Consider the following 27,935-nt stretch of genomic DNA (forward strand, 5'->3'; position numbering starts at 1 on the left):
GGCACTAGCAGTGGTGTCCCTGCCTTCCTAAATCTGTGGCCGTGTAAGGATCGTGAAGAGCAAAACCCTTAGATTTCCTGGAGGCCTGAAGAGAGGAGGAAAATACAGGTTGGCATCCGAATTTGTCAGCATCATCTAAGATTGCTAATCCAGACCAACTGGTGGAAAAATGGGAACTTCAGTCATGCTGTTGCTGGGGCCACATTAAAACAATCGGTTGAAGGTGATTCCGTTTGGAGTCACTGGTTTTATTTTTCAACTTGGTTTAGAAACAGTCTAAATAATTAATTTTTTGAAAGTAACTGTCTGCAGCAACCATTTATAATGTGTATTTTAGAACTCTGCATCATGCACTCGCAAGAGTCAGAGGCCCAAGGGGGTGAATTTGTCCTTTGCCTTATGTTTATAAGAGATTGACAGTGTTGAAGAAGGAAAAGGTGCATTTTCTCCATCACCCTTTCCCATCCCAGAATGTGTTTACATGATGAGAGAAGCCTCCCCAGATATTTCTCTTGTTAGGGCCTTCATTTTGGGAAATAGTTCATTGATTTTTAGGTAGCCTCTCAAATATGATTGTACTTTTTCAGAAAACCTGCTACTAGGGTTGTATAACTTCCAAAAAGTTGTCCACACAAATTCCAATGATAGCATTTCACTAGTAGTTTATAGAGAAAACAATAATGCTATCTCTTTATTTAAAAAAAATCTAAACCTAGGGGGCAAAGGACTCTGAGGTGGTCTGGCTTATTATCTGTAGGGGTGCAATAATATCATCCCTATGTCAGTGGAATGGGTTTGTGTAGTGTGAATCTAAACATTTTTATTTTATAGACCCAAGGGACTTTACCAAAGATCATGTTTTCCACCAACTGTCTGCTATTGTTATTATTTTTAAATGAATATTTTTATTTCTGCCTCATTTTGTAATGAGTGTGGCTTTGGTACTAAGTGTCATCATACAGTGATGAATTGACAGCTGGGTATGCCTAGGTGGTAGTAATAATAATTAGAGTGATCTCTCTGTTTTTCAGCCCTGCTGGATAACTGAGAAAATGTGTGTGTGTGTGTGTGTGTCGTAAGAGTGCACATGTGTGTGCACCTGTCCTAGAGCATCATGAAAGCCTCCCGGTATCAGTTCCCACATCTTCAAGTCTTTCTCTTCATCATTTTGACTCTGTTTGGCCAAATGGCTACAAACCTAAGGAAATAATTTCACATCCACAGTAGGTACATTTTGAGGGATACGTTATTATTTTAGTAGGCACCTTAGTAAATTTGCAAGAAAACAATGACTTGAACTACTTTTCGTTTAAAGTATTACTTTTAAAGGGTAACTTGTCATACTAGATGTTTCCTTAGGAAGAAAAACTTATGTGAATTTCAAAAACCCTCTATTAGGAATATTAATCTGATTGATATTCAAATAGGAGAAAGTTGAATTTTAAATTATTTTCTTATAACTGTTTTGAATGTTATAGCTTCTCTATGTGCCTTTACAAAGAACTATTAATTGGGTATATGATATGTGTTGTTTATTTTTGTAGTTAAAACAGAGCCAATGAGCAGCAGTGAAATAGTTTCAACAACAGCAGACGGGTCTTTAGACAATTTCTCAGGTTCAGGTAAGGAATAAATATTAGATTTTTCACATTAATACAAAACATTTTTCCTGTTGTCTGTATATATACAGATGTATGCATGTGTATGTGTACATGTGTGTGTTATGTTTATATATGTTATATTATCTATGTAATACTGTAAAGTTTTTCTTAGTCACATATTTGCAATTCCGATGTTTTCATTCAGTGTGATGAAGTGTTTGCTAAGATGTTGGTATCCTATAAAAGACATGAAATCAAAAGGGTTTTGTTCTCCTGTCATCTCTAAATTATCTTAATTATGTTAATGAGTCCTTCTCTCTCTCATCTGTATGATTTTTATAATCATGCAGATTTTGGCTTCTGATACTCCCTAAACACACTTGCCAAGTCAACTTCCTAAGAAACTGTCACATCAACTAGAGATCAGACTTTGCAGAGCAGCTTTAAATCCTTAAGTTAGTTTTTAATGTCTTTCACATTAAGAAAGTCTGCCTCCAACAAACAAAATATCCACGTTTCACCTCTGTGGTAATGAAATTGCTAATAAGAAGGTGATTGTGATAATAAATGAGCTGTGAGGATATGATTGTGTCTTTGTCAAATTACCCAGCTTGGACTATTTCAATTAAAAATCAATATTTATCAGAAATAATTCCTATATTTTTGCCCTTTTCGGATTTTCGTTTTACTGTGTTTATAAAAACCTCTCAGTTGGAAATGCCATACTTTTCTAAATGCATGATTGATTTCAGGTAGCTCTTAGGATCATTTCATAGATACCTCAGTTAAAAGGAGTTATACATAGATGTAAAACAATATAGATACACAGCTTGTATGCTTACACCATCAGCTGGATGCAATAAAAATAACAAAAGGCGATATATCCATACTTCTTCATAAAGCATTTACCCAAATTTGACTTAAGACAGGCAGTGTGCTTGGTGCTATTATGGATTCAAAGGTGTATGAGAACGGTCCTGGCTTGTGGCTTATCAGGACAAACAAATGACCAGACCATCACAGTACAGCTTGATGATGCCAGAGGGAGGCCCGGGACCCCAGAGAACACCCAGGAAGGACCCAGTGAAGACCAAGTTGGGGTGGGTAACCAGGGCAGGCTTCCTGGTTGCCTGCCGTCAGCTTTAAAGAACAAGTAGGAGCAAAGCACACACAGAATTGGGGAGCAGAAAGCTGGACCGATGGAGGATCCCATAGGAAGAGATGAGGGCGCAGAGGTGTGGACTTAGTTGAAGTGCTGATGGTTCAACATTCTGGTGCAGATAGTGTGAGCAGAGTGTGCATGGGGGCTGCTGAATAGGAGGCAGGGGCCAGAGTATACACAGGCAGGGGCATCCCGCATGGTGCATGTGTTTTACCCTGAGCGCCATGGCAGGCATCAGAGGAAGGGGGTTGCATGATCACAGTCACTCCAGAATGACTGCCGCAGGATGGAGGGGGAGGCTGGGGAAGTGACAGGAAGAGACCAGTTGTGGGGGGAGGTTTGCATTCATTTGGGCAAGAATTACTGAAGACCTGAAATAGAGTGCTGGTAATGGGTGTAGCAAGGTGATGGATTCAGGTGTGTTTATGAAATAGAATTTATGGTCATTGTGACAGTGAGCATGGATATGAGTGAGGCAGAGATGAAGTGAAGAGTAAGGGAATCTGAGAGGCACATGATTGAGAAAGAAAGGTGGTGGCTCCAGGGGTGGCAGGTGGGGGGCACGGTTAGTGATGAAGTGACACCCCCCGGAAGAGGTTGGAGCTCAGGAAACATCTGGAGTGGAAATTCTCAAAGTGCAGAATTGAAGCTAGCAGGGGATAACAAAGTGGAAGATAGAACCCACGGAAAACCAATATGTGAGAGATGGGCAGAGGATACGAGGACAGCACAGGTGATTGGGGAAGAAGAAAGAGTGCTGAACTGGAAGTGAAGGCAGGAAGGAATTTCAGGAAAGCACTGTCTATGTGATAGATTCATGTATAGCAGTTAAAATGTTTTTTTAAAAAACTTAATGACATGAGAAAATGTTTATATTAGGTGCAAAGCAGGATGCAAAAGAGTCATATGTTCAGTATAATCATAGTTTTGTGGGTTTTTTTTCAATAAAAGTCATTTATATGTATGCATAGGTGTCTTTTTATAAAAATTAATGTTGGCTCTCTCTGGATGGTGGAATACAATTTGAATTTTATTCCCCCTGCTTTTTTTGTAATTCTTTGTGGTGTGTGTGTGTGTGTGTGTATTTTTATATGCATATTCATACCTTTAAAAATAATTTTGGAGTTTCCTGGTGGCTCAGTGGGTTAAAGACCCAGCATTGTCACTGCTGTGACATGGGTATGGCCGAAAAAAAGTAATCATTTTGAAGTACAAGTTAAGAAACTCATATTACTAAGAGATAAACGTTTTTGACAGTATATTTGAATAATAGTATTGTATGGCATCATTTTCTTCCTGATTTTTTTTATCACAGTACTGTGGGGAAGAATTTTCTTGTTTTTAAGAAATATACTCTGAAGTATTTATGAGTAAAAGGGCATCATATCTGCAACTCCAAAAAAAAAAAAAATGGGAGGGGTACATGTGCCTATGTATGCACATATAGAGACAGAAAGAGACTAAAGGATGAAGCTAATCTCATAAAATGTTATCATTTGGGGAATTTGGGTGATGGACATCTGGGAAGTTTTTCTACTATTTGTGCACCTTGTCTGCAATTGTCAAATCATTTCCAAATAAGAAAGTAAAAGATGAGAAGCATGAGTGCACTCAACCGATAGCTGTTTCAGTGGACAAACGGTCTTCGTTTCCCCTTGTACCCAGTGGCACGTGTGCCTTCCTTCTGTGAATCCAACATAGCTCCTAGCACATAGTATGCACTCATAAAGTTTATTGAGTGGGTGGATGACTTGATGAATAGGGTGAGGAAGTGGAGACAGGCACAAGAAAAATGTCTTTCAAATCCATGAGTGGTAAAAGGAGAAGATGAAGTCATCTATTAGAAGGCTAGAGGGTTGGCGTTGGCATTGAGAAGGTCAGGGTGGTTTGGGCTGCCAACACACACTTGACAGAGGCAGGGGTGAAAGGTATAGGCACAATGGAAGTTACTGATGGAGAGAGGGCCCTGATGGGACAGGGATGGCTTAAATTCAAAACAGAAGGTGATCAGTGTAGAACAAGAATCACTTTTCTAGGGAAGAGTATTGAGAAGTGAGGCAGATGAGTTTGAAATGGAGGAAGAGGGGGTGCATTGGTGGAATTCCTGCCTGATTCCTCTGTTGGAACCCATTCATCTCTGTCATTACAATGAGCCTGCAAGCCCCATCAGACCTTCTTGCCTGCCTCCCTTGATTTCTGTCATTCCTCTAATCAGGGCCTCTGTAGGGGCTGTCCCTCTGCCAGGAACATTTCCCTATACACCTGCCACCTACCTGTCTCCCTCACCACCTTCACATCCCACTTCTCAGGGAGGCCCGCCCTGACCACCTTAGTGGTACAAAATCCTCTCTATAGACTTCCAGTCTGGGTAACGAATGTGCTGAGGCCCTGCCCACTCAGTAACACTTAGAACATTTTGCAAATGGTGTCATTCACTTGTGTGTTAGGTTCACTGCTGGTCTGTCACCCCCAGAAATGTAAGCTTGAGACAGTAGATATCCCTGGCACCTGAAAAAGTGCCTGGCATGTGTTAGGCACTCAGATGTTTACTAGATGGGTTCATCAGTATATGAATGGATTAGTGAATGATGGCTTCTACTTTTTCCTCTGCGGTGACTCAGTGTGAGAGTCTTATGAGCTTGAAGAGATGGAGAAGAATGAAATAGATGCTGTGAGAAACTAGGAAGCTTGAAGCAGCTTCAAAATATGAAGGAAGGACAATAATAGAGCTAAAGGTCCAAATAGAAATTAAACTAATGAACGTAGAAACTCTCTGGTAGAGCAGGTTTTTTTCTATAAGAGCTTAGCTGCCCAGGTCAGAAGACATTTATCTTGATCCAGGGTTGAGGATTTTCTGGGTAGGGTGTGGAAGAATATGAAGAGAAGCAAACTGAGGGTATCAATAAAAGACTAGTTTAAAGTAACTATTGGGTAGGAAGAAAGTGAAGGAAGGGAATAAATTGAGAGAAGTTAAGGATGTCAGAGGTCCTGCGTGTCTTGATAGATTGGACAACAGATGAGATGGGAATAAAGGAATGAAAATTCGGAAAAAAGAGCATGTTCCTCCCTTAATCTCAGAACTCAGCAAGGCCTCCTACCCCATGTTTCTGGAGTTGGTTCTTTATGCTTCCTTTCCCCAGCCTTCGTCACTCTTTTGCAAATTATTATGCCTTGGTGTTCCTCCTGCTAAGCTGTAGCCCTGTGAGAGCAGAGATTCTGTTTGTCTTGGTCATACTTACCATCCCAGTGACCCTCATGGAATGGAGCTCATGGGCAGTGGTCGGTACATATTTGTAAATAAACAGTGAGCCAGGCTGTGTTGTTGTGGTGTGAGACTGGAATGGAGACAGAGGTCCAGGATGTGGTCTTGAGCTTGATGGTTGACATAGAAGGCCAGAACTGAGGTGGAGACAGGAGAAAAGTGTTAGAAGCATGGCCCGAGATGATGTTGGGATGTGGCAGGGGCCACCATCAAATATTCAAGTGTTCGATAAATGCAAGGCAGTGCTTAGGAGGCAGGTCATTCATCAAAGTGTTAAAGAGTCATCATGAACCTCAGAGAAGACAGAGTTTCCTGGGAGAGCAGAAAAACAGTGGTTTGGAAGAAACATCTAGGAGAGGTTAGGAAGAAGGTGAAGGGAGGGGATAATAAATTGAGAGGTGTTAAGGATGTCAGGGGTCCTGCATGTCTTAATGGATTGGATGAGGTGGTAATAAGTGAAAATTCTGAAAAAGAGCATGTTCTTCTACCATCTTCTACCATTAAGGAGCATGGTGAGGCTCACTCTTTTCCAGGGCAATCACCACATATCCTGGTGTGGGGAGACTGGTGGAAAGGGGTTGATTTTCCAAGGCATGTGGCTAAATTGAAAGATACAAGGTTGTTATGTTTTTTTTAATTATAGTTGATTTATAATATTCTGTCAATTTCTGCTGTACAGCAAAGTGAATATATATATATATGTATATATATACACACACACATTCTTTTTCTCACATTATCCCCCATCATGTACCAACACAAGTGACTAGATAAAGTTCCCTGTGCTGTACAGCAGGATCTCATTGCTTATCCCCTCCAAATGCAAGAGTTTGCATCTACTAACTCCAGACTCCCAGTCCATCCCACTCTTTCCGCGCCCCCTTGGCAACCACGTCTGTTTTCTATGTCCATGAGTTTGTTTCTTTTCTGTAGAAAGATTCATAATTGTGCCGTATATTATGTTCCAGATATAAGTGATACCACATGGTATTTGTCCTTCTCTTTTTGACTTACTTCACTTAGTATGAGAGTCTCTAGTTCCATTGGAGTTGCTACAAATGGCGCTATTTTGTTCTTTTTATGGTTGAGTAGTATTCCCTTGCGTATATGTTCCCTGAAGGACAAGGGTGGGGATAGCCATGACCAATGTCAGGATGACCCCCTTTCTTCTTTATCCCTTCTATTTCCTTAGGATGCCCAGAATATATGGGATATTAATTTTTATTTTATTTTATTTTTTTCCTGCTGTACAGCATGGGGATGTTAATTATTAAGCTTTCATGGAGAGGGACTTAGGAATGGTGAGCACAGAGGAAAAGACCATGGTGGAGCTGCTTCTTGGAAATAGCTTTCTCCTGCATCCTCTTTCTCTTATAAACCTGAATTCCTATTCATAGCCTCTTCAGCCATGGTTTTTGCATCTTTGCTCATGAAAGGGAGGGAGGTGGGGAATGGAAAGGGAGAGGGAAGGAAGAGGAGGGAAGGGAAGAGAAAAAAAGAGAGAGAGAGAGAGAGAAGATAGGATGATGGGACTTGGTGTTGAGGGTGAGGTGGAGGGTTGTGATACGATCTAATTTTTAAGAGGTCCCTCTTTGCTGCACGGAGAATTCTCTGCAGGAGAAGAGTGGGGAGAAGGTGAGGAGCAGGGGGCCCGCATTGCCTGGTTCAGAAGGAAGAGGACTGTGTCGATCCCAGGCCTTGCTCAGTGGGTTAAGGATCCGGTGTTGCCGTGAACAGTGGTGTAGGTCCCAGATGCGGCTTGGATCTAGTGCTGCTGTGGCTCTGGCGTAGGCTGGTGGCTACAGCTCCGATTAGACCCCTAGCCTGAGAACCTCCATATGCTGCGAGTATAGCCCTAAAAGTTCAAAAGACAAAAAGAAAGAAAGAAAAAAGAATGTCCCCAGGCCATTTCTCAAGGTAAATAAAATGGATCTCTTGACCATTAGTAAATGCCAAAACACACCTGCCAGAGCCCTGGGGATGTGTGGACAACACTGTTTCAGTATTTTTTAGTGTTTTAGTATTTTTTTTTCGTGTTATGTAGAGTTTTAGCATCCTTGTTTCCTCTCATTCAACCTTTCTCCTACTTCTCACACGTAAGTTTAAAGAGAGACAGAGAAAGAACATAGGATAATGAGACTTGGTGTTGAGGGTGAGGTGTTGAGGTTGTGATATGACCTCATGGTTCCCAGTCGAATTCATTTCAGCTGCGCCACGACAGGAACTCCGGGACATTGTTTTCTGCCTTAGGTTATTCTGGTCTCATGGAATTAATCTGCATTCTTTGATTAGTATTTAAAAAGGTAAAGGTGTTTTAGGCAACTTTAAAAAAAAAGTAAAAGCTGAAAGATTCTTTAAACATTTTTTTTTATTTTAATTTTTTCTTTGTGGCCACACCTGCAGCACATGAAGTTCCCAAGCCAGGAGTCAAAATGGAGCTGCAGCTGCCAGCCTACACCACAGTCATGGCGACACCAGATCTGAGCCGCAGCTTGTGGCAGTGCCAAATCTTTAACCCACCGAGTGAGGCCAGGGATTGAACCTGCATCTGCACAGACGCTATGCGGGGTTCTTAACTCACGGAGCCGCAACAGGAGCTCCAAGGTGGAAGATTCTTGACTTTAGGCCACACAGAGGTCACAGGATTTAGCAAAACCCCTGGAGCTATGACTTACTATGTGGCATCACATATTCAGTGATTTTAGGTGTACAGTTAGGAAAGTAGCAGCAGACACTCGGGCGGCATCATGGGTTCTTATTCACATCTCTGTAATAAGGAGTCCTATTCAGTCTGATTTCTGTTGCTAGAGCTCAGGCTTCTTATGTATGTTTGTAAACAACTTAATATAATCAATCTTCAAGTCATTATGGTTTAAAAAAATCTCCTTTGCTGATTGGGTAAACCTCACATTCTCATTAAACAAATATTGTTTATTGATTACTTAACATATGCCAGGCCCTAACAGGTGCCAGAGAAACAAAGAAGAGTAGTAGGTCCTTGGCCCCAGAAGCTCGTGGGTAGCAGAAGAGACTAACATCTGGCCAGTGCATATGTTGGCCATCATGCAGTGTGAGAAGCACCACATTGCCAGTGTTTACTGCATTCTAAGGAAGTAAGGAGAAGGAAGATGTTATCTAAACAGAAAATGATGTTTGAGTCCTAATGGAGGAGTCAGTGTTTAACAGGCAGAGGAGAGCATTACAAGGCAGTACGGTCTGGTATGAAAAATAACCAAGACAAGAGTTCCCACCATAGCTCAGCAGTTAGCGAACCCAACTAGCATCCATGGGGATGCGGGTTCGATCCCTGGCCTCGCTCAGTGGATTAAGGATGTGGCGTTGCTGTGAGCTGTGGTATAGGCCACAGACATGGCTTGGATCCTGCATTGCTGTGGCTGTGGCGTAGGCCGGTGGCTGCAGCTCCGATTGGACCCCTAGCCTGGGAACCTCCATATGCCATGGGAGCGGCCCAAGAAATGGCAAAAAAAAAAAAAAAAAAAAAAGGAAGGAAACAGACAGGAAGACAGACAGGAAAATGCATGGCATACACAGTTAGTCTTCAGGTCCAAGGATGCTACGTGACTCTAAACCCAGGAGAGATGGAGGCTTTGGATACTTCATATCTGTGTATACTCTGCCAAAGAGCTTGGAATATTTTTCTGGGGATAATGTGAGTATAGTGGAGAGATCGTGAGCTGGAAAGTGGATGTGAAGATGTTTCCAAGTCAGAAAGATCATGGTGGTGGCAAAGCGATAGTCAGAGGGTGGTGGCTGGGATGCGGGGCAAGTAGCTAGATGGCTGTTGCTCTAGTCCAGGTGAGATGTACTTAGGATCTCCCCTGGGATGGGAGGGCAGGGATGGAGAGGGCAGGATGGCTGAACAGGCATTCCTGGATTGGAGATGGGTGGCTCAAGAGTCATATAATAAGATAGGGAAAAAAGATGATTCTGAGGTTTCTGGTTTCTATGAAGGGGTCAGGAGATCATGTTTAGTTGTAAAGAGTAGGCAGATATGGATTCAAATCCCAGCTTTCCTGCTTATTTGCTTGGATGTGTTACTTAATTTCTATCCCCATATGTACAATGAGGACAAGGAGTCCTGTTTGTTTTGTTTTCTGCTGGAAGGTCCCAGGCTAGGGGTCAAATCAGAGCTACAGCTGCCAGCCACAGCCACAGCCACAGCAACATGGGATCCAAGCTGCATCTGCAACCTACACCACAGCTCTCAGCAACACCAGACCCGCAACCCACAGAGCTAGGCTAGGGATCGAACCTTCCTCCTCATGGGTTCTAGTAGGATTCATTTCCACTGTGCCACAATGGGAACTCCAAAGAGTCCTGTTTTTAAGCATTTTGCTGGATAGATGTCATGAGGCTTGTCCATGGAGTGGAATTAAAAGTATGGAAGGAAGGGCAAATGTGGGGCAACGATAGTGGAGTCTGGGAGTCATAGATAACAAACATTTCTTACACAGACACTCTATGTCATTGATTCATTTTGTTCTCACAATAATCCTATGAGGTGTAAGATGTATTATCACCATCATTTTACATGAAAACAGAGCAAGGCTTAGAGAGATCAAATAAGCCTTAGAAGAGTTGGATCTTGAATCTGAGCTGAAATTAAATTCTGATTCAGGGAGTTCCCATTGTGGCTCAGGTTAAGAAACTGACATAGTGTCCATGAGGATGTGGGTTTAATCCCTGGTCTCGTTCAGTGGGTTAAGGATCTGGCATTGCCATGAGCTGTGGTGTCAGTGGCAGAGGCAGCTCCAATCCAGCATTGCTGTGGCTGTGGCATAGGCTGTTGGCTCCAGCTCCAATTCAACCCCTGGCCTGGGAACTTGTATCAGGAACAGGTGTGGCCATTGAAAAAAAAATTCTGATTCTAGAACCCATGCTCATATTACCACACTCTGCGGCCTCTCAAATCTTTCTTCACATAGACACATATGTGATGCATAGAACCTAAATCAAAGCTTCATAGAGCCTACCTTATGCTGTATAAGAACCCTGATATCTTCTATTCTTTTTCTATTTGTTTGCAAACAAAATGGCTGAGTGGAACCTATTTGGTCGAGTTTATGATCTTTTCATGGGTCGTGACCCACATTTTGAAAAACACAGGGATGGAGCTAGAGATGAATAAATGATTTTGGTGGCTTTCACAGATGCCTTTGGGGGTTTTTGATACTGTGTTGTACTTTCATTTTTTACAAATTTCTAAGTAGGATTATCCAGGGAAGAGAGTACCCCCAAGCAACTCTGCTGGATAAATCTACTCTGCCCTGGGGCTCTTTCCAGACTTGGAAAAGGCTGTGGCTGCAGATGACCCCGGGGTAAGTGGCAGTGCCTGTGGTCCAGGCGTCTCTCACGAATCCCTCCCTTCTGTAAATTGCAGTATTTAACTCATCCTCCCCCCACACACCCAGCTTTTTGTGTCTCAGCCTCCCCACATGGGACAGACCAGACTTGTCTTTTTCGCATGTTTGCATCTGCAGCATTGAGTTCAATGCCTGGAACAGAGCAGTGACCCAACATGTGCCAAGAGAGGGGGACACCCGCTGAGCTGGCCTGCCCTCTCTTGTGAATGTGGCCTCCAGCTCTGCCAGACCAAAGGCCAGAGGTCCAAGTCTGGCAGCTCCCAAGAATAACAGTGATCTCTGTCTATTTTCCTATTGCTGGGTTAGGCCTCTTTGCTGTACTGGGACGCGACTAGTCATAGATTTTGAGATTCTAGCCCAAATCTGGCACCGTTCTCCCAAACACAAGCTAGAAAACTGCATTCGAGAAGCACATTTTTCACATCATGAAAATGTATAAAACTTGGAGTGCATGGAAGCTTATGAGGGGTTTTAATGTCGAATAGAATGAATATATAATTAGAGCCTCTGAAGACACTGATTATTAGTGGAAGAAGAAAAAACATATTACGTCTTATAATAATTGTACCCAAAGCATTTGCATCTTAGCCAGGAAAAGAATAGGAGGAGTTTAAGGGGAAAGGGGAAATAAATATAAATATGTGCCTCTGTATATCCATACATATGTGTCTATATGTTTATGTAAATGTGTATGTATATGGTAAGTGTATATATGTAAATGTGTGTATGTATATAAATTGTATAGCTGTTTATGTACTTTAATGTATAGCCTGTATTTGCAATGAATGAAGCCGAGAAGTACCATGTTAAGATCTTCTGTTGGCAAAAAAGAAAATGAGTTCTTGATTCTTTAGTTCAAAATGAAGATAAAAGCATATTTGATAGGGGAGGTTATTGTATTTCTGCGATATATTGAATCAAGTATTTGTGCTTAAAAAGAAATGAAATTTTGCTTAAATGCTTAAATAATCTCTTAAGGACAAAAAAAGAAAACTTTTTCACTGGAACCCTGAAGTTAAGCGTATATAACTGAAAGGCAGAGGAAATCCACCTCCACACAAGAAAAAAAAACAGGCTTAGTTTGCAACCTGGGAAATTTATGATAGTTATAGGAGGGTGTTTTTATTTAAAAAAACAAACAATGAAACAAATGTTGCTGAATCAATGCAGGCAAATGAGGATCTCTCTTCTTTCCACTCTGCTGAGAGATTAGCCCGCGTCTCTTGGTGACACAGTCTCAGGGCCATGTGTCCCCTTGAATACAAACAATAGACCAGATGACCTTCTGTTCATGCCCCACCTGGCAATTCAACTTCATCCCCCTTTTCAGGGTGTCTTTCCAAATCGTAGCCCAAACTTTCTGTATTCTTCAAGTATTGCCACGGTAAAGATCATCAGGGAACACGGACAGGTATTTTAGAAGATTCTGACTCTGTTTTCTAAGAGCTGATTTCACATTAGAAGCATTTTGGAGTTCCCACTGTGGTGTCGCAGGTTAAGGATCCAGCATTGTCTGCAGTGGCTCGGGACACTGCTGAGTCACAGGTTCGATTCCCAGCCTGGGAACTTCCATATGCAATGGGTGTGGCCATAAACAAATAAAAATATTAAGAAATAAAATTCAAATCATTTATTTGGTTCCTTTAGTTTCCTTAGTATAGTTTAACTTTCTACCAGGTTGACTTATGAAATTGCCATTTCTTTAGGTTAAAAAAGTCTGCAATTCCATGTGGTCAGCCTATAGTTCATACTTTATCAATGCTTTGTACATATTCTGTCTTTTGCTTTGATAATGTGCATTCTTTTTTTTTTTTTTCCAGCCATTGGGAGCAGTAGCTTCAGCCCAAGACCAAGTCACCAATTCTCCCCACCACAGATTTATCCTTCCAAGTAAGATGTATTTTCTCTTAATCAATAAATAACTTTTCCGAGTAGTCTTTTATCTTATTTCAAGTCATGTTTGGTGCCCAGGTGTTACATCTGAATTTAAGTGTGTTTCACGGAGACTTCAATCTATTTAAGCAAATTTATTTGGCACGTCCCCTAGGAGGGGCACTGAAGGAGTTCAGTTGTTTGTGTATTATACTTGAGAGTTAGACTTGAAGCTACAGTCTTTAACTGGAATTTGTGATATGGTTGTTAATCCGTTACCTTGCATGTTTCCATCTAATGCATGGGCTTTCTATTTTCTGTCATTTCTGACAAATAGCAGACCATACCCACATATTCTCCCTACCCCTTCCTCACAAACTATGGCTGCATATGGGCAAACACAGTTTACCACAGGAATGCAACAAGCTACAGCATATGCCACATACCCACAGCCGGGACAGCCCTATGGAATTTCCTCCTACGGTGAGTAATCCTGCTGCCTGAGCAGTGACACTATCTAGTGGGCAAACCTGGACATGCGAAAGTTTCACAGAGGTGACACTTAGAGACGGTCCTCTTGGGCTATTTTACGAAGGGTTATAGCCTAAATTCTTAATAGCATTGTTTCTAATGAGCCTTAAGAACTGGGGAATACTTCTCTTGAGGTCAGAGGTGGCAAATAGCCTGGTTCGCATGCCTTCTTGGTCTCATTTTTTTTTTTTCCATTTATATCTCCATTCTTCATTTGCCATTTGAGCGTTTGGCTCTGGAATCCAAAGTATTTTGGTGCATATTTCTGATAAAACTTCTGTGAATGAAGTCTTTTGGGGTAAAGATTCATTTCCTATTTATCAGATGCCTCACTGTGATTAGAGAAGGACAAGTGGAATTCAGCAAACCCTCGTTCTCAACTTGAGGGGGGTGGGGAGTGTCTTCAAATTTCAGCATTATCAACCATTAGGAAAAGTGATCTATATATAACAGCTTGGGCTGCAGTTTCAAGAGGACGATCAGGAGACATCTAAAAGCTCACATCCCTATTTGTTCCCTCCCACATGGAAATGATACTTATCGTGGTATAATTTAATTCAGTTGTTACAGAGTCAATACCTGTAAATTATTTTCTAAGTCTAGCAAAACCTCAAAGTTTAATTTAAAAAAAAAAATCTCAAATACCTTAGGATTCTCAAATACCTTCTCTTCCATTGAATGTGAATTTAGGCAAATTGCAACTTGTTGGAATAGAAAAATTTGAATCATTGGCATTTTATTAAGAAAGAAGTGAAACCTAGTGATCAACTTGAAAGTTTGGAAGCAAGAACCAATAGCCAAGACTGGTAGAATATTTTGTGATCAGTATTCTAATTCTGCTTCTGCTGTTGTTGTGTAGTTGTCGTTTCAGTATATTGAAAGACATAATGCTCTTTAAACATTTCATTCATCATTAGGAGCTAAATTGTTTTTTTGCTTTTTTGTTCTCTGCCTTTACCCCAGATCGAATTGACCATGTATAAATTTCTGATAAAACAGAGAGAAGTTAAAATGGAATTTATCTAGGACCTCATCTTTTCTAGTTTTATTTTAAAACTCTCACAACGAAATGTGATCTAGTAAGGTGCTTTACCACTAGACTTTAAAAACAGCCATAAAAAGGACTTTCTAGAATTATCCTTCGTTTTCATGACTTTTATTCAAGTTTCTCAAAATAATATTAAATATAGGCCAAATTTATCTGTGATTTACTTTTAAACAATTTCTGTGCTAAAAGAAGAAAAGGGTTCCCTGATGTAAATTGTGTCACTTCAGTTCTGTAATGTGAGTTAAGGCAGACCTGAATATGTGTGTTCTCAATGTTTATTTGTAAGCTGATTATTTGAAGTAGAAATGTGTTTTCCAGTGCAAACCATTCGCAAGCACTGGAGACCTACCAATGCTGTGGGAGAAAGGTACCTCCTGCAACTGCCTCGGCTGCTGCTCCCTTAACTCTCTCATTCTTCTCTCTCCTCCCCATTCAGTCAGGGCTGGGTCCTCTTCCAACTTCTGGGCTGTGGGTTAAGGGCTCTTGTAGATCTCAGCCATCAACAGATGTCCCTGTTGTCTGAAATAGTTGTTCCAGTAGGGTGAGGGGAGCAGAGGTTCTGAGATTAGCCTCAGAATGAGTAGGGCGAGGAATGAATAGGGGGATTTTCATGTGGTAGGTGGGGACTACAGAGATAGTGAGAGTAAGGGTCAGTGTAAAGGGCTTTGACCCCAGAGCCTTCCAGGCTTAGAAATATCCTAGGAATAATTCTTAGTCCTTAGCATTTTCTCTTTTTGTGCCTTGATGACAAGGAAATTCCCCCAGTGCTTCTGGCCAGGCATTCTATTTTTTCTTGGGTCAGTGCATGGAAAAATATGTCAGTCTTCTCCCCATGGCTTGCTCCTGAAAGGAGAGCACATAGTTTAGGGTTTCTAACTGCTGACTGTTCAGATCCTGATGGTCCTAGAAGACTGTCTCCAAGGACTTGTGTCCCCTGATGTTTTCCTTAGATCCAGTGAGAAAAGATAGGCCAGACTTTTCATAGTAAGACCAGTAGGTTGGTGGGGAAGAAGAGGCCATTCCATTCCTCGCTGCATCTGCGTGGAGTCGGCCAGTGGGATGAGTGAGTGGAAGCCATGGAGACACCAAAGATGTCGCCGTGGGCGTTTTCTACCTCTTCCTGTTTTTCTTTACCTGTTCTGATCACAAAGATTCCCCATCCTAAGCCTCCAGGCTAAAAACAGAGGTGGTCCAGGTGAAGACTGGAAGCAGATCATTATAGCAATATAGAGAGGAGGAGGAACATCTGTATTGTGACAGCACAGATGAGGAAGGGGGTTTCTAGAGCCATTCAACCACCTGTCTTGGGCAGTTGTTTTTCCAGCAGCCATTTATAAGTGGGGGTCATTCATTGGTTCAGGATTGCCTGTACAGGGAAAGTCACATTTTTTAAATGCTGAGGTTATGTTAAGACTTAAATGAAAAGCCATGATGAGGTTATTCAGAGATACTTCAGGAATTAGAATAGGCTCTCTCAGCCAAGAGTCAGATTCTTCCAGTGCCTTAGGAAAGTTACCTAACTTCACTCTGCTGATGAAATTCCCCTAAAATGGAAATAAACAGTGAGACTACTGTGTATTCTAGATCCCAAAGATACTATTTATCTTAAGTGCAAAGTAAAATTATTCAAAAATGTGAATTCCTTTGGCAGAAATTTTCCTCCCCTCCTTCTGTGGGAATTAAGGACAGTTGTTAACTTTCATGTCTGTCTTTAATTATGATCCAGGGCTGAGCCCTGTAAAACAGTATTGCCAAACCCAAGCCCTGAAATTAGGATGTCAGCCTGGCAGATTGGGAAGTAGTGGGGGCCGCACATACATTATTTTTATATTATGATATGATAAAAAGAAAGCGTACTTGAGGTTACACTTAAAACAATTATATTTGAATAAATACTTACAAGTACAGGGGATAAAAAGGGACCTACTGGTCAACCTCTCTCTGCTGTTTATAGATCACTGTGCTGTCCTGCAGGATTGAGTTCTTTACTCTTCTCCTTCCCTTGTGCTTACTTCCTGGTAGGATCTGGATATTTGGGAGGTTTCCCCCTTTGTTACTGAGTTCTGTGCCCAATATTGCTACCTCTGACCTCAAAATGAGTTGTGTAGGAAAATCAGCTTGTGGCAGAAAAAGAAAAAAACTGGCGGAAAAATGCTGTGAAGCTTGAGATGCTGCTTGATTACATTTTTAAAAAGTTTTATTTTTGTTTTTTTTGTTGTTGTTTTTTTTTTTTTTTTTTTTTTTTTGCTTTTTAAGGCCACACTTGTGGCATATGCAAGTTCCCAGGCTAGGGGTCAAATTGGAGCCTACGCCGCAGCCACAGTAGTGCTGCGTGTCTTAGACCTACACCACAGCTCCAGGCAACACCCGATTCCAGACTCTGAATGAGGCCAAGTATCGAACCTGTATCCTCATGGATACTAGTCGGATTCGTTTCCAGTGTGCCACAACAGGAACTCCTATTTTTGCTTTTTAGGGCCACACCCATGGCATATGGAGGTTCCCAGGCCAGGGGTAGAATCTGCCGGCCTACACCAGAGCCATAGCAACACGGGATCTGAGCCACATCTGAAGCCTACACTACAGCTCACGGCAACGCCCCATCCCCAACCCACTGAGCGGGGCCGGGAATCAAACCTGCATCCTCATGGATACAAGTCGATTCGTTTCCACTGTGCTATAGTGGGAACTCCTATTCACTTAAAAAAATTTTTTTTGATTCTGACATTAAATCATCATTGCAACATTTAGAATAATTTAGTTCACATTTAATGATGGCCATTTCTTGACTATAGAGATCTTAAACTTTTGTAAAACAACAAAACTAAATATAGACATGATTCACTGGAGTTAAATGTGAGAGAAAATGGAATTCAGAACAAAACAACAAAAAGGAACACTGGGAATGGGCGTTCAAATCCTTAAGAATCCTGGCCTGGTTGTTTTCCTTCAGTTGAAGTTATAGTTAAGGCTATTTTGCTCTAAGCATCCATGCCCTTGGTTGTTGAGAGACTTTTGGGAAACGTTTGTGACTGAATGGTTGGGGGTGTGTTTTTGTATATTTACCAGCTTTTGAATATGAACAGATAGATAAGCTATCCCTAACTGATTTAGGTGCATTGTGGGCAGGCATCAAGACTGAAGGTGGATTGTCACAGTCTCAGTCACCTGGACAGACAGGATTTCTCAGCTATGGCACAAGCTTTGGTACCCCTCAACCTGGACAGGCACCATACAGCTACCAGATGCAAGGTCTGTATACACACTGGCTTAGCTCTTTTCATTAACCCTGTTGGATAATAGTTTCTTTCTAAAATGGAGCCCTATGTTCTGTGTAAGTAGTGGATGAGGTGGTGAAAGTGGACTGGACTTAGAGGCAAGATCCCTGGCTCAAGTTTGACTCCTTACTCCCCTACTCGCCAGACCTAAATTTCCATATTTATAACATCCAAGGGTTAGAATGGATGATCCCTAAGCTTCTCTTCCAAAAAAAAAGCTCTAAAATGCTTTGCGAAGTTGAAGTTTTCTGCCTTCACTTCTATCAATTAAAAAAAGAATGAAAAAAAGCAAAGTCAGTGATGTAAGAGGTTGTGGTGTGATAACATGCTTGACAACGCTGGCCCTTGGTGTGGCCGATCCGCCTTTCTAAAAGGACTGTGATGTCTTCATTTTCATTATCATGCTCTAGCAATAGAGTATGTGGCATGTGTTGACATAATGATCTGCCAAAGACCAGGAGATCAGCTTGACAGCCATTCGATGCTATCTTTTAAGATACTGCTTTCCAAGGACCCATCCTTGAGTTCTGACTTTTGAAACTATAGACAAAGCATAAGGTAAGTGCAAGTCATATGGAGTGACAGCTGAAAGCTTTCGTTGTCAAAGCTGTCGCAAGAATAGGCACTACTGTCATTGGCAGATTATTATCATGCAGATGTGCCTGTCAAGTGCTTGAAAATTGTTCCCGCATAAGTATTTTCTTAATATTTTGTTTTTATGACAAATCAGTTTAATGAATCACATTGGTTCTCTTAATAGGGCCAAGCAAGCTATAGTGGAATTAAATCACTGATCACTACTTTTTGACTGAAGACGTTCCTATTGTAGTTTTTAATCTTTTTTCTATCTTTTATCATATTCTTCATTACATTAAAAATATTCATTTATTGGAATTCCTGCTGTGGCACAGTGGGTTCAAGATCCGGCTTGTCTCTGTGGAGGCACTGCTCCGATCCCCGGTCTGGCACAGTGGGTTAAGGATCTGGCATTGCTGCATTACAGTGTAGGTTGCAGCTCTGGCTCGATGCCATCCTTAGCCCAGGAACTTTCATATGCCATGGGGGAGGCTGAACAAGAAAAAAAAATTTGTTTAATAATTTGTTTATTGCCAGTATGTTAGAAAATACAAAACAAAAATAATTATAATTAAATATCCTATATATTTGTTATCACTTTGATATATATTCTAGATATGAGTTATGGGATTATATTGTATAATGTAGTATTGCAACCTACTGTTTTTTGAAGAAAATTTTAAATTGGTTTAATATTTTTTATTGATGTAAATACTATAGAAGTTATTGGTGTATAACATAGTGATTCACAATTTTTAAATGTTGTGTTTCATTTATAGTTACTACAAAATACTGGCTGTATCCCCTGTGTTGTACAATACATCCTTGTAGCTTATTTATTTTATACGTAATAATTTGTACCTATAATCCTCTATTCCTATTTTGTTCCTCCCCCCTTATCTGTCCCCACTGGTAACCACTAGTTTGTTTTCTATATCTGTGAGTGTGTTCCTTTTTTTTTTTTTTTTTTTGGTCTTTTTGTCTTTTAGGGGTACACTAGCAACATCTGGAGGTTCCCAGGCTAGGGGTCGAATCAGAGCTGTAGCCTCCAGCCTATGCCAAAACCACAGCAACAAGGGATCTGAGCATGTCTGTGACCTACACCACAGCTCACAGCAACGCCAGATCCATAACCCACTGAGTGAGGCCAGGGATCAAACCCACATCCTCATGGATGCTAGTCGGTTTCATTAACCACTGAGCCACAACGGGAACTCCCTGTTCCTTTTCTTTTTTTTTTTTTTTTTCCTTGTCTTTTTACAGCCACACTTGCAGCATATGGAAGTTTCCAGGCCAGGAGTCAAATTGGAGCTGCAGCTGGGGCTTACCCACTGACTGAAGCCAGGGATCAAACCCACATCTTCACAGAGACAATGTTGGGTCCTTAACCTGCTGAGCCACAGTGAGAACCCGTGTTTCTTTCTTGTTATATTTACTGGCCTGTCTTATTTTTTGGATTCCATGTATAAATGATATCATATAGTATTTGTCTTCCTCTGTCTGACATACTGCACTTGGCTTAATACCCTCTAGGTCCACGCATGTTGTTGCAAATGACAAAATTTTATTCTTTTCTGTGGCTTTTATGGTAGTATCCCATTGTATCTATATATTACATCTCCTTTGTCCTTTTATCCGTTGGTGGACAATTAGCAACATGCTGTTTTTAGTAACAAATATAAACATCTTTCACATCAATAAATTATATTCTACAGCATCATTTTAATGGTTGCATAATTTCGTAGACATATCATATTTAACGAAGCCCCCTGTTATTAGACATCTAGAGCAATGCTGCAAACATCTTATACACATCCTTAATTATTTCCCTCAAGTAAATTTAAGTGTGGAATTGCCAGGTAAAGTATTTTAAACTCTTTCGAGGATGCGTTATATATTTATACAAGGAAAGAATGTGAATTAGAGTGAACACATAAATATTTTACTTTAAAAATTGTCATTTTGGAAGGTCCAAGACTTCATTGTTGTATTTTTTTTAAATGGAGAAGAAAAATCATTTTTTCTTGTCTTCCATGGCAGTGTTCATCTTTGTCTTATTATTTCTAATATGTTTCTTAAACTTCAGTAATGTCTTATAGACATATTTCCAGTTTATCATTTTAAGAACTTTTTCCCCTGTGCAGGAAGCTAAAATTTTATGGGACCAGGTCCACTAATCCTTTCATATTTGGTTTTCCTTTGGTTTCAAAAGGCCTGACTTGTAAAGTTTCGACATGTTTGATGGCTACAAAATTAAAGCTATCTTGCAACAGATAGTTTTTATTGTTAGAAGGCTATTGCTGATTGCCTGACTCTAAAACTTGAACGCTACCCTGGGAGAAGACCTGTTTCTCCATGTGCCGAATATCAGTTGAATAAAGGGATAAAAAGAACAAAAAGGGATGAAGAGGCGTCATTAGAGAATTGGAGAGTCTGAGGCTTTAGTAATGAACTGGACCATAAGGCAAACAAGGTCTGTTTGCCATAAAGCTTTCATTCGTGTCAAGGAGAGAGGCCGTAGGCAAGCAGATAATAATGCAATTATGGGGTCTTGGGTGAGTTATGAAGGAAATGAATAGGGTGCCATGGTGGGTCCTGTTTCCCTCCCAGCATCCAGGTCTCCTTGAGGAGAAGTGGTTCCTAAAGGTCAGAAGAAGGGAGTTCCCATCGTTGCTCAGCAGTTAACAAATCCAACTAGTATCCGTGAGGATGTGGGTATGATCCCTGGCCTTGCTCAGTGGGTTAAGGATCTGGTCTTGCCGTGAGCTCTGATGTAGGTCGTAGACGTGGTTTGGATCCCATGTTGCTGTGGCTGTGGTGCAGGCCAGTAGCTACAGCTCTGACTGGACCCCTAGCCTGGGAAGCTTCATATGCCTCAGGTATGCCCCAAAAAGAGGGAAAAAAAAAAAAAAAAAAAAAGGTCAACAGAAAACAGGTGAAGTGCCGTCCAGAGAGATGACCTGGCTTCATGTATGACTCCTGAGTCTGAGCCCCCAGTAGCTTACCATCCACAATGAGCTGAGGAATAGCGCCTTAACCATTTAGAAACTTTTATGGTAGGTCAATAGCAAATCTTATGTTGGTAAAATCAAACACTAATTTTTAAGAAATGGGACTTGTATTCTGTGTCTTTTCTTTTTTCGTCTCATTCTTTGAGTCATACATAACTCTTTTTTCTTTCTTTCTTTATTTTTTCTTTTTGGTCTTTTGTCTTTTTAGGGTCTTACCCACTGCATATGGAGGTTCCCAGGACAGGGATCGAATCAGAGCTACAGATACCAGCCCACACCACAGCCACAGCAACTTGGGATCGGAGCCACGTCTGCGACCTATACCACAGCTCACGGCAACGTCCAATCCTTAACCCACTGAGCAAGGCCGGGGATCAAACCAACGTCCTTGTAGATACTAGTCAGATTTGTTAACTACTGAGTCACGACGGGAACTCCGAGTCATACATAACTCTTAAATTTTGCTAAATTGTCATTCTGGGAAGAGTTAGGAGAAAAAGCTGGTACTGTACCTCAGAAAGTTCAAGAAATATTGCACATGAGAATTAGGTTTATTTTTCTCTCCTCTCAGATGAAAAGAATATGCAGCAGAAAATTCCTAAGAGGACTGTCAGAGTTATAAGCATAACATTAGAATAAAGAGAAGAGTGGAAACAATATTCCACTAAAACTTTTTGTGTTTTCATGCATCCTTTGATTGAATGGCCTTTCCAGTGGGATTTTGAGCCCATTTTCCATGAATGAGGTATTATTTCACATGGATATTTCTATAATGGCACTTAACTCATACTTAGAAAAATCTAAAATATGACTTTCATATATCAAGCCAGATAATAATATTCTGTTAACTTGAAACTTGCTAATAATATGATGATGGATAATGATACATAATATGCTCTAGACTACTGGTGATCAAATTTGGATCTGTAATTAAACCGATTAATATGTATTACTTATGTAGTAAATGCATTGTAAAAAATGCCAAAAAAAAAAAAAAAGAAAAAAGAAGTTCCCATCGTGGCTCAGTGGTTGGCAAACCTGGCTAGGAACCATGAGGTTGCAGGTTTGATGCCTGGCCTCACTCAGTGGGTTAAGGATCCGGCATTGTCATGAACTGTGGTGTAGGCCGCAGACATGGGTCGGGTCCCAAGTTGCTGTGGCTGTGGTGTAGGCCGGTGGCTGCAGATCCAATTCAACCCATAGCCTGGGAACCTCCATGTGCCACTGGTGCAGCCCTAAAAGACAAAACACAAAACAAAACAAAACAATGCTTCATTAGCATGAAATGATTTTATGTGCCCAGTCATGGGAGTCTATTGACTTTTCTTTTCAATACTTTTTTAAATATAAAATTTTCTAGAACATTCTCCAAATTCTGTTATCCTTAATGAAGAAGAGTGACTTTTGCTTATACCAGTCTTACAGCTGTTAGAAAATTCTTAGAATCCTGGAATGATAATGTATTATTTTAGTGATTTGGGGGTATTTTACCTAGCTCTTTCTCCAGGATCTTTTGACCTTTAAAATATAAGGTCTGGCAGCAAGAACTGACAGAATATTGTAACTCAACTGTAATTAAAATTTTTCAAAAATAAAAAATAAAATGTAAGGTCTGGGAATTCGCATTGTGGCTCAGCGGAAAGGAACCTGACTAGTATCCATGAGGATATGGGTTCGATCCCTGGCTCTGCTCAGTGGGTTAAGGCTCTAGTGTTGCCATGAGCTGTGGTATAGGTCACAGACGTGGCTTGGAGTTGGCATGGCTGTGGCCATGGCTGGGGCTGACAGCTGCAACTCCAATTCATCTCCTAGCCTGAGAACTTCCATATGTCGCACCTGTGGCCTTAAATAAATAAATAAATAAGGTCTGATGGTGAATTACTCAGAGATTTAGCCACTAGAACTTCAAAATATTAGGAATGTTGGACTGATTAATTTCAGGAAAATTTATGATGATCACCTCTTTTTCTGTCAGATTTAGAAGGCTAGACTAAAGGTGCAGTGAATTCTTGCACTTTGCTCAGTAGTATGCATTCTAGAATCAGGCTGCCTGTTGAACAGCCCTGCCCTGATAGAGGTGGAATGTCAGCATCAGCATGGGGCTTGACTTTGTGTTTTAACCCTTTCTTCACATTTAAGAAAAGATCTATTTGGTAATTTGTGGGCATTTTGTCACTGCCTAGCCTTGTAGGCTTAGTACCCTCATTTAGTCCATGTGAACCTTCTGGATGCTTCCAGCTCCAGTGCTCAGCACTTGTGTCTGTGTTAGGCTCCAGTACATTCCAGCACATGCTATTTTAAGTCAAACAAGGATGCGATTTTTGTTTTACATGCACTAACATTAAAAGCCCATGGAGTAAAACCTCAGGAACTGGGAAATCTCACTTTCACTTTTGCCACAAGATTCTGGACAATTCTGTTTCTGCTTTCTTTGGATCTCTTTTGTACATCCAGTGAAAGATTAAGGGAGAAACTGAAGTTTAGCAGAGGAAGACACAATGTTTCTGTTCGTAGACAAATGTAGATTTCACCCCTGAGGAAGGGAACCCCTTGCTGTTAGTTTTTGACATCTTCCTGCTCCCCAGGGTCAGCCTCAGGGTTTCTGGATGGCACCACGGTTGGATGGCATGAGGTTTTTCTTGACCCAGCATTTGACAAACATGCAAATGAGCGAGCTGAATGAGGCAGTGTGGGTGGATGGACAAAGGGTACTTGGAAACCCCTAGGTCACCTGTGCAGATCCTGTACATAGTGTTTTGCAATGCTGCCAATCAAAAGGTACTGTCAACGGGAGGGGGGAGCATGTGACTCTGTGTGTAACGCATGCTCTGACACACACACATGCATACACACACGGAAGACAAGAAAACCACTTAGAAGAAACTATTTCAGCCTTTGAGTTACAGACCAGTTTCACAGAATATCATAGGCAAATTTTAATTATCCTTTTATGTGAAAGAGGCATCTGACTTGAAATCAAGCTTTTAGTTGTTTTTTTTAACAGCTGCATCTGTGGCACATGGCAGTTCCCAGGCCAGGGACTGACTCTGAGCTGTAGCTGTGACTCACACCAAGGTTGCGGCAATGCCGGACCCTTTAACCTGCTGGGCTGGGGACTGAATTCGTGCCTTCACAGTGACCCAAGCCACTGTAGTTGGATTCTTAACCCACTGTGCCACAGGGGGAGCTCCTAGTTAGAACTTTTTAAAAACACAGACCTATTGCTTGTGTCCTCATTCATTTACCTCAATGTATCCTACCCTGTGGACTTAGAGTTCCATGGACCACAGAAAATAAGAAACCATGTTTATAATTTTGAGGCTGAGCCAGAGGAGGACAGTGACATTTTGCTTAGCAGTCTGTTTGAGGTAAGGAAAGGCAAAGGGTTTTTACACAAAAAGCAGTTAAAATTAGATCTGGTCTCAGCTGGTTAAGCTTGCTTTGAGGCAAACCTGGTTTTCCATAATAATAGTTGCAGGGGGTGACAGTCTTTTCTCATATTTTCATCTTCACTCTCTGGCAATAGGTCTGAAATATACAAATGTTTGTTAGGCATGGAGAGGTCTATGTCACAGTGAAAGTGAAAAATTGGGTTTGATAAGGACTGTAGTTCTCTTCATTTGGGGAAATGAATTTAGAATTTTGTGCCATGAAATTCTTGCTTGTTTTTTTTTTATTATTTCTTTATATATGTATTTTTTCTACTGCACAGCATGGTGACCCAGTTACACATACATGTATACATTCTTTTTTCTCACATTAAGTGTTCCATCATAAGTGACTAGACAGAGTTCCCAGTGCTACACAGCAGGATCCCATTGCTAATCCATCCCAAAGGCAACATTCTGCATCTATTTACCCCAAGCTCCCAGTCCCTCCCACTCCCTCCTCCTCCCCTTGGCAACCACAAGTCTATTCTCCAAGTCCATGATCTTCTTTTCTATGAAAAGGTTCCTTTGTGTCATATATTATATTCCAGATATAAGTGATATCATACAGTATTTGTCTTTCTCTTTCTGACTTAATTCACTCAGGATGAGAGTCTCAAGTTCCATCCATGTTGCTGCAAGTGGCATTATTTTGTTCTTTTTTATGGCTGAGTAGTATTCCATTGTGTATATATACCACATATTCTTGATCCAATCATCTATGAGTGGACATTTGGGTTGATTCCATGTCTTGGCTATTGTCAATAGGGCTGCAATGAACATGTGGGTGCATGTGTCTTTTTTAAGGAGAGTTCTGTCCGGATATATGCCCAAGAGTGAGATTGCTGGGTCATATGGTAGTTCTATGTATAATTTTCTAAGGTACCTCCATACTGATCTCCATAATGGTTGTGCCAGCTTACATTCCCACCATCAGTGCAGGAGGGTTCCCTTTTCTCCACATCCCCTCCAGCATTTGATATTTGTGGATTTATGAATGATGGCCATTCTGACTGATGTGAGGTTGTATCTCATGGTTTTGATTTGCATTTCTCTAATAATCAGTGATGTTGAGCATTGTTTCAAGTGCTTGTTGGCCATCTGTATGTCTTCCATGGAGAAATGTCTATTCAGGTCCTTTGCCCATCTTTCAATTGGGTTGTTGGCTTTTTTGCTGTTGAGTTGTATAAGTTGTTTGTATTTTTTAGAGATTAGGCCCTTGTCAGTTGCATCATTTGAAATTATTTTCTCCCATTCTGTGAGTTGTTTTTTTGTTTTCTTTTTGGTTTCCTTTGCTGTGCAAAAGCTTGTCAGTTTGATTAGGATTTGACAAAGTCCAACATCCCTTCATGATAAAAACTCTTACCAAAATGGGTATAGAGGGAACATTCCTTAACATAATCAAAGCCATTTATGACAAACCCACAGCAAGTATAATACTTAATGGAGAAAAGCTGAAAGCCTCCCCATTAAAATCTGGAACAAGACAAGGATGCCCACTCTCACCACTGTTATTCAACATAATATTTGAAGTCTAGCCACACAATCAGACAAACAAAAGAAATAAAAGGCATCCAAATAGGAAGAGAAGAGGTAAAACTGTCATTGTATGCAGATGACATGATACTAAATATAGAAAAAACTAAGGACTCAACCCCAAAACTACTTGAACTGATCAACAAATTCAGCAAAGTAGCAGGATATAAGATTAACATTCAGAAATCAGTCTCATTTCTGTATATGAACAATGAAATATTAGAAGAGGAATACAGAAATACAATACCTTTTAAAAATGCACCTCAAAAAATCAAATACCTGGAAATACACCTGACCAAGGAGATAAAGGACTTATGTACTGAGAAGTATAAAACTTTAATCAAGGAAATTAAAGAAGATGTAAAGAAATGGAAAGATATTCCATGCTCCTGGGTTGGAAAAATTAATATCGTAAAAATATCCATACCTCAAAGCAATCATAACTCAAAGCAATCTACAGATATAATGCAATCCCTATCAAATTACCCATGACATTTTTCACAGAACTACAACAAACAATCCAGAAATTTATATGGAACCACAAAAGACCCAGAATTGCCCAAGAAATTCTGAAGAACAAAAACCAAGCAGGAGGCATCTCTCTCCCAGACTTCAGGCAATATTACAAAGCCACAGTCATCAAGACAGTGTGGTACTGGTACCAAAACAGACAGACAAACCAATGGAACAGAAAGAGAACCCAGAAGTAAACCCAGACACCTTTGGTCAATTAATCTTTGACAAAGGAGGCAAGAATATAAAATGGGAAAAAAGTCTTTTCAGAAAGTATTGCCGGAAAACCTGGACAGCTGCATGCAAATCAATGAAACTAGAACATACCCTCACACCATGCACCAAAATAAACTCAAAATGGCTGAAAGACTTAAATATAAGACCAGACACCATCAAACTCCTGGAAGAGGAGTTCCCATCGTGGCGCAGTGGTTGACGAATCCGACTAGGAACCATGAGGTTGCAGGTTTGATCCCTGCCCTTGCTTAGTGGGTTAAGGATCTGGTATTGCTATGAGCTGTGGTGTAGGTTGCAGACGCGGCTCGGATCCTGCGTTGCTGTGGCTCTGGCGTAGGCCTGTGGCTACAGCTCCTATTGGACCCCTAGCCTGGGAACCTCCATATGCCATGGGAGCAGCCCTAGAAAAGGCAAAAAGACAAAAAAAAAAAAAAAAAACTCCTGGAAGAGAATATATGCAAAATATTCTCTGACATCAACCTTACAAATGTTTTCT

General features: G+C 40.8%; 1 protein-coding gene across 28 annotated transcripts in view; it reads left to right on the top strand.

The window, feature by feature from the left end:
* The window catches only part of EYA1 (EYA transcriptional coactivator and phosphatase 1), a 357,349-nt gene that overhangs the window by 212,270 nt on the left and 117,144 nt on the right, over nucleotides 1-27,935 (top strand). For 6 of the 28 annotated variants that reach the window (XM_021089240.2, XM_021089251.2, XM_085022130.1 and 3 more), the window contains 4 exons: nucleotides 1,545-1,622; nucleotides 13,230-13,299; nucleotides 13,619-13,764; nucleotides 17,975-18,112. In XM_021089240.2, coding sequence (XP_020944899.1) covers nucleotides 1,545-1,622; nucleotides 13,230-13,299; nucleotides 13,619-13,764; nucleotides 17,975-18,112 — 432 coding nt within the window. Of the gene's footprint in view, nucleotides 1-1,544; nucleotides 1,623-11,256; nucleotides 11,365-13,229; nucleotides 13,300-13,618; nucleotides 13,765-17,974; nucleotides 18,113-27,935 lie in introns of those variants that run through there. The other 22 variants (XM_021089241.2, XM_085022131.1, XM_085022125.1 and 19 more) reach the window with 11 other exon arrangements.

Source organism: Sus scrofa, chromosome 4 (assembly GCF_054392235.1).
Source record: "Sus scrofa isolate SSC_HxYL_T2T_F1_AM1 chromosome 4, Sscrofa_HxYL_maternal_Yorkshire_Landrace_v2.0, whole genome shotgun sequence".
NCBI classification, from domain to species: Eukaryota; Metazoa; Chordata; class Mammalia; order Artiodactyla; family Suidae; genus Sus; species Sus scrofa.